Here is a 6805-nt window from a genome sequence, read left to right on the forward strand (position 1 = left end):
AGGTTGTTGAAGTTTGGGAACCACTGATCTAATGTAATCTCTGTCAACCAACAGCAGTTAGTCCCTGTATCAGTGTTGCTATGCAGGCCACATTAAAGGTCCCATTGATCTGTATGAATAGGAGTCCTGATTTGGAGTTGTGGTGGGCACAGAAATATGGCTTATTTATGTGGTTAAGGAGAGGTAAAGTATTGGGATATTCCCAATTCCTATTGCCATCCACCTTGCAGAACCAAAAATAAAGTCAAATAACTTGGGGAGTTTTCCTTAGTGTTGGACACTAGACCTCACTGGGAGCGCATCCCAGTGATACAAAGTCCCTGGATCCTTTCCTCCATGTTTGCTTCCTATTTGTGTGCAAAAAATTGTAAGAATTATATTTTAATAACAGGTCATTTGGGGAGGAGCTGTATCTCTAGAACCCTTTGATAAAATGGACTCAAATTTGCACCACAAACTCTACCCGGGCACCTGAAATGGTAATTTTCAAACCAATCTGGCTATGTATGTGAATAGCTTTAAACAGAAAGCCACACTGCAACCTTAACTCCGGTGCCTCTATCCCTGCCCTATGATAAAAGGCAGTTTAAAGTGTAAATTTGTCTGTTTCCTTTAAAATCATCCAGGTGTCTTGAGTTAAATATCAATAGGCTCAACTGATAACATGAAAGGCAGGGGGATGACCTAATGAGTGTGGTTTATGTTTGGGTTTCTGTGAAACACATAGGATGCTATTGATATATAAGTTCTCAATAAACAAAATGCATTATTATTTCATCATTAGCAATTAGGCTTTGAAGATAAAAACTTGCTGAATTCAATGAGTAGTATGTGGTGGGGATGTAGTTTGGACCTTTGCTATTGTTTCCCTGGAGATACCATCATATAATAGTCACTAACTTTACATATATAATTTGCAAATCTATGTACTTAAACTTATTAGGATTTACACAAGGTATCCCCCATTTGTGACAGAGACTGAAGAACATACTGAGAGTTTACCTACAACGGGTTTTTTGCTCCATGTTAACTATATGGATGTAACTGCATTAGCGCAAAACTCTAGTGGGGATGCATTACACCAATGTAAAAAGTGACTTATACTGGTGAAGCTTCCCTGTTTTCTAATTTACACCAGGGACCTCTTTAATCCCCAGGCAGCTCAGAATCTGGCTGATGCAAAGGTAGTTTAAAGCCACTTTTCTCCTTTGTCTTCCATGAGGCACAGCATAGTATCTCTCCCCCATTTTCTTCATGGGGAGTTTCAGGTGTGCAAAGAGTGCAGGATCAGCAACAGTAGCATCATAATGCAGCCCCGCCTACGGTGGTTTTAGAACTGTGTTAGTTCCTGCTAAAATGGTTTTAACATGAGTTTGGCCAGCAAGTGTGGAAAACGCCCACCCATTCCAGAATGCTGTTTTAAAAAATGGGTTTGTCAATTTGTCTCTGATTGCACTGACCAGACTGATCAAGTTATAAACCAATTTAAGAAGAACTGCATTTAAACAAGTTCCTAAACGGGGCTGAGCCTAGGATAGAGAGGGTTAATTGGATAAAGACTGAGAACTGTTAAGTATGGCCAATACACACAAAACAAAGATTGGAAGGTGCTAAAATAACCAGTGATGTTTTTCTTAAAACTACGAATAGACTGACAGAAAGTACAAAGGAATGACTTCTGCAAACAATGGCAAATAGCCAGTGTTTCTTTGGCTCAGTCACAGTCTGAGTGAGTTGTTAACAAGCAACAAAATGCAAATAGTGTCAAACATGTGGCAGTTGTCATTCTTGGGCATTAATTATTCAAACTTCAGGTGTGGTGTGTAAGAGAAGTTTAAGGTGCTTTGAATGAATTTTTAACTCAGACATTTTAAACAGCTGCTTGTCTTTAAAGTAGAATAGGAACTAGTGCCTGTGGGTATTATGTGAATGGCCCTCTGAGGAGAGGGAGGACTCAGCCATACCCACATAAGCAGATGGGGGTTCCCTGCACCCCAGCAGGGGACTCTACGGAGTAGCTGCCCATCCCACCCAACGAAAGCACTGCTGGGAGGGTGGCAACAAAGTCCCCTATACACACCCCCACAGTGCTTTGCCAAGTGGCCGGGAGAGCAGCTCACCTGGTATGAAGCTGCACTTGCTCACAAGGAGTGGGGTGTGTGATCCTGACCTAGTGCCCAGACACCCATGCTCCATGATACAGAGGGGGCAACCCCCATTCCTGCTTTTAATTCAGGGTGTGAAACCACTGACTACCCATGCTCAAGTTGAAACATAGGAGGGCATGTTTCCGGCTCTCTCCCTGCTCCCTCCAGAGGAGAGGAAAATGAACTTGAGCTCTAGTAGTAATTCATTCTGCAGAGAGAGAGAGAGGGGGGGGGGTCTTCCTTGGCCTGGGTCCCAGCCCCTTCTTCCTACAGGGGTTGCGAGGCCTCCCTTTTCATACCCCAGGATTTTTCCCCCCACCCCTGTCAGATCAAAACAGGGGTAGTCAGGCAGCCTGGGGCCTTCCCGGTTACCTGCAGCAGTGAGGGCTCGGAAGAGAGATGGGCGTTACCTCTGTCCCCACAGCCAGGTCCCCTCCACCTCACCTAAGGAGCAAAATAACCCGACTGAGCTGCCTGTCTCGGGTTGCTCTAGACTGTCCACACCGCCTCGTGCCCAGCACGTGTGTTTTAGGTGGGTGACCCCTGGGGTCCGGGCAAAGCGGTAAGCCACAGCCCTGCTCCCCGGCGGGGGTGCCTAGGGCGGCAGCTTGCCCTAATTCCACCCTGGGACTAACCCGAGGGGGGTTGCACTGCTGGGCGCCTCCGAGAAGGGGCCTACCCCCCCTGGGCCGCACCGGGTCCCTCCGCTTCCGCTTCTGCCCTTTTGTAAAGTATAAGTATCCGCCAAAACTCCTTCATAGGCGGGGCAGAAAGACAGACAGCGGCTCACCGGCCAATCATCTTCCTCCCTCTGGAGACCCAATGGCGGAGGAACTCAAACCTCTGAGCCAATGAGGCAGCGCGGCCTGACGGGCACTAGGCGGCAGCCAATCCGAACAAAAGGGCGAGCGGGGGCGCGTGTCCTTGTGTGGTCTCCCTCCCCTCCAGAAACCAATGGCGGGGGGAGGGCGTTAGCGCGAGCCAATGGGTCCGGGCGGGCTGTGAGCGGAGCTGAGCGCGAGGCTGCGGGGAAGGGATGGCCCGTGGCGGCGCGAGGCGGCACCGCGGGACTGGTGCACCACGCGCTGGCTGCCGGGGGGCGATGAGAACTCCCGATCTCCTCCCCCGCCCCGCTGGCAGCTGCCGCCTCCCCGTCTCCCAGGGCTGCTGAGGCTCGGGCACGGCGCCTGCCTGTCAGAGGGGCTCGCGCTGCCCTCGCGTTCTGCCGGGGCTCGGCCGCGGCTGCCTGGCCCAGGAGCCTGCCCGGGAGGCTGAGCACAGCCCTTGCCGCGCGAAGGGGGCCGGCGCTGCCCGGGCGTTAGCCGCTGCTCACTCCCCCGCCGGCTGCTTGCTGCATGCTCACCCCGCTCCCGTGAGAGCCGCGGCGGGGCGGCTTCTCTCCCCTCCCTCCTTCCCCGCTGACTGGAGGTGGGAGGGAGAGAAGAGACCCAGAGAGGAAGGAGCCGGGTGTGCGGAGCGGAGCCATGCGAGAATACAAAGTGGTGGTGCTGGGCTCGGGCGGGGTGGGCAAATCCGCCCTCACCGTGCAGTTCGTGACCGGCTCCTTCATCGAGAAGTATGACCCCACCATCGAGGATTTCTACCGCAAGGAGATCGAGGTGGATTCCTCCCCCTCGGTGCTGGAGATCCTGGACACCGCCGGCACCGAGCAGTTCGCCTCCATGCGGGACCTCTACATCAAGAACGGGCAAGGTTTCATCCTGGTCTACAGCCTGGTCAACCAGCAGAGCTTCCAGGACATCAAGCCCATGCGGGATCAGATCATCCGGGTGAAGAGGTACGAGAAGGTGCCCATGATCCTGGTGGGCAACAAGGTGGACCTGGAGGGCGAGCGGGAGGTCTCGTATGGGGAAGGCAAAGCTCTGGCCGAGGAGTGGAGCTGCCCCTTCATGGAAACTTCAGCCAAAAACAAAGCTTCAGTGGACGAACTGTTTGCAGAGATTGTCAGGCAGATGAACTACGCTTCCCAGCCCAACGGGGACGATCAGTGCTGCTCGTCCTGCGTGATCCTCTGAAAGGGCGTGGGGGGCAATGTTGTCGTTCGCAAAGGTTTACAACAAAAAGAAGCAGCAATGTGATCGCTCGAAACAAAGATTGGAAACAACTTTGCATACACAAGGATTCCAGGCTGCAGCAGCAGCTGCTGCAGTGATCAGTGTCATGGGGTGGGTGTATTGTTGGAAACGTGGCTTTTTCAGCATGTACATTTCATCGATTTTGATTGTTGCATATTTCCCGTAAGTACCATTTACAGATTGGTGTCAGTTGCCAATACAGCAGTAAGAAAAGTTTCGGCCTGGAGAAAGGGGAGCTTATGAGCAATCGTTTTCTAACTGGAAGAGTTAAATTACACTTAAGGAACTGAGGGGAGCAGTAAACGAAGAAACCATTGCAGAGAGGGGGAGAGAAATCTTTCCGTGGACGTGTGGGGGTAAAACTAAGATTGGTGCTCTCTCTTCTTTAGCCAACCTTGAATGCACCCTGTGACTATGATATTGATTCTGAGGATTTCTATGCAAAGTTGGATTATTGTTACAGTGTATCCAATCTGAAGTATTGCACATCTGAACTGGGACTTTTAATAACACTGATGCCAATACAGTGTGGGGTGCCAGAACGTGTCTGCTGATCATTTGTGAAACTTTCTATTTTGTTTACCTGCTGTATCGGATGGGAGTTTGGGGGAGAGCGGTAGTATTTTTTTTTTAAATCAGCTGTGAAAATGTTACAAATCTGCACAATATTTTTTTAGTTGTGTTTTCTTCTTTTCTTCAGGGGAGAGGGAGGTTTGTGGTGGTGGTTTGTTTTCCTTATTTTTGGGTTGGCAATAACTGATTTTGATTAGCTCTCTAAAGTACAAAGACTTCCTAAAATGTGATACAGGGCCAACAGCAACCCTGTGTCTGTAGAGTGCCTTCAAAACTCAGCTGTTCCAGCCGGTGCCAACCTGTGAAAGCTCCACAGAATCCCATTATCTACTACTCCAGAAACTACTTAACAGCTTCCTTTCAGTAATCACACTGAACAAGCCAGGACAAAAAAGCCTATTGTTTAGTGGAATTTATTTCTTATTTCCATTTGAGCCTTTTAAATGTCATTTCCATGTCTTGCAAATTTGGACTGCATTTAATTCAAATTTACAGGCATTTAGTTTTTTGGGAGGATTTCTTTTGTTTTGGTTCTCTGATGTAGGATGTACCTCCAGCCAGCAAAGAGAGAAATCTTAATGTTGTGATGTACCAAGAAAATTCTAACAACTGTAACTTTAATTCCAGACATGCGTTTAATGTCTATCCGTTTTAAGAATTTTAATACAAATGTTTTGTTTTTTTAAAAAAAAGAAGAGCAAAACTGTGGTTTTTTTTAATGTATTGTAAGGAGAACTGACTTTAATATTCAATCATGGCAGACACATACTTTTTAATCATGATATTTGTCTAACCAAAATAACAGTATGTTAAGAATGGGGGAAGGTAACCTAAAATCATGAGGCTAGGGAATGTTTCTATTGTATCTACTGGTAATGTTGGAAACAGTTGAATAATTATATTTAGGCCCTGATGCTACATGATGCTGTACGTGGGCAGAATCCTACACTTATATAATGCTTGTTGAAGTCATTTGGGCTCTATGCAGAACAGCTTGCAGGATTAGGATCTTATTTTGTAATTTTAATAATAACATGGTTTATTGGAGTATAGGTGTTGAGGGTCAGCTGTTTGTAAACTTCGAGACTTTACTCATTTACTGAAAAAGATACAGCTTTTAAAATTATGCATTAAGACTGTGATTCCTTAACATTTCAAATGTAACTTGCAAAGGAGGGGAAGATGCGCTTGTGCCTATTTCTCCCCCCCATCCTCTTGATTTTTTTTTTTTTTTTTTTAAATAAGGCCTGAAAGGCATTTATTCCCCCAAAATTCCCAAATGTGTTGGGTTTTTTTTGTTTTAAACTCATGATTTGTCTGTCCAGGAAGACTTTATGGGAACTAATGAAATTATGACATCACAAGAAACCAAAAGCTGAGCAATTGAGGAAGTTGGGACTTTTAGTCAAACTGATTAACACTTAGGGTGCCTAATTCTTCTCGCTCCTAATTTAAACCTTGATCATAAATTCACTGTATCCAATAGCAGAGATCCTGTTGACATCAGTTGTGCAGGATCAGGGCCTTACACAGGTGTGACTTCATTGATTTCAATCATTGAAGTGACTGTTGTACTTCAGCTGAAAACTGGGCATTTTTGTTTTTCTCTGATTTATAGCATTTATTTAATTCCTAATACCTAGCAAAAAAAAAATTGGGAGAAATGATGCCTTAAAGATTAAACATCCACCTTCATCTGAGCTCACAATATTTCACTTCTCTTAAACCCCCAAGAAGCTTTCCTGCCAAACTAATATTTCTACAGTTAAAATAAGTTTAAAAAACAAACAAAAAAAAAAACCCAGATGAAGAGAGCTACAAACTCTTCCCCTCCTCACCTGGTGTGTCTTCCCCCCCTATATTCCCCCCCCCTCAAGAAAAAAATCGCCCTGGATTGATTTCTTTCAGGTCTTCTTCTTTATATAATACATCAAAAGGTACAAACTCAAAAAGAACAAAACAAAACCTCACTTTTGCAGTTCATCTTTA

The 6805-nt window shown here is 46.4% G+C and overlaps 1 protein-coding gene across 1 annotated transcript; it reads left to right on the forward strand.

The window, feature by feature from the left end:
* Window positions 1-3145: 3145 nt before the first annotated feature.
* Window positions 3146-4886, forward strand: RAP2B (RAP2B, member of RAS oncogene family). The gene has a single exon (XM_024202791.2). The coding sequence runs from the start codon at window positions 3632-3634 to the stop codon at window positions 4181-4183; it is 552 nt and encodes a 183-aa protein (XP_024058559.1). The 5' UTR covers window positions 3146-3631; the 3' UTR covers window positions 4184-4886.
* The last annotated feature ends 1919 nt before the right edge of the window (window positions 4887-6805 follow it).

Source organism: Terrapene carolina, unplaced genomic scaffold (genome assembly GCF_002925995.2).
Source record: "Terrapene carolina triunguis isolate 2854851 unplaced genomic scaffold, T_m_triunguis-2.0 Scaffold88, whole genome shotgun sequence".
In the NCBI taxonomy this organism is placed as follows: Eukaryota; Metazoa; Chordata; order Testudines; family Emydidae; genus Terrapene; species Terrapene triunguis.

Coding starts and splice junctions, on each gene's coding strand:
- RAP2B (XM_024202791.2), top strand. CDS start 3,632: ATGCGAGAATACAAAGTGGTGGTGCTGGGCTCGGGCGGGGTGGGCAAA.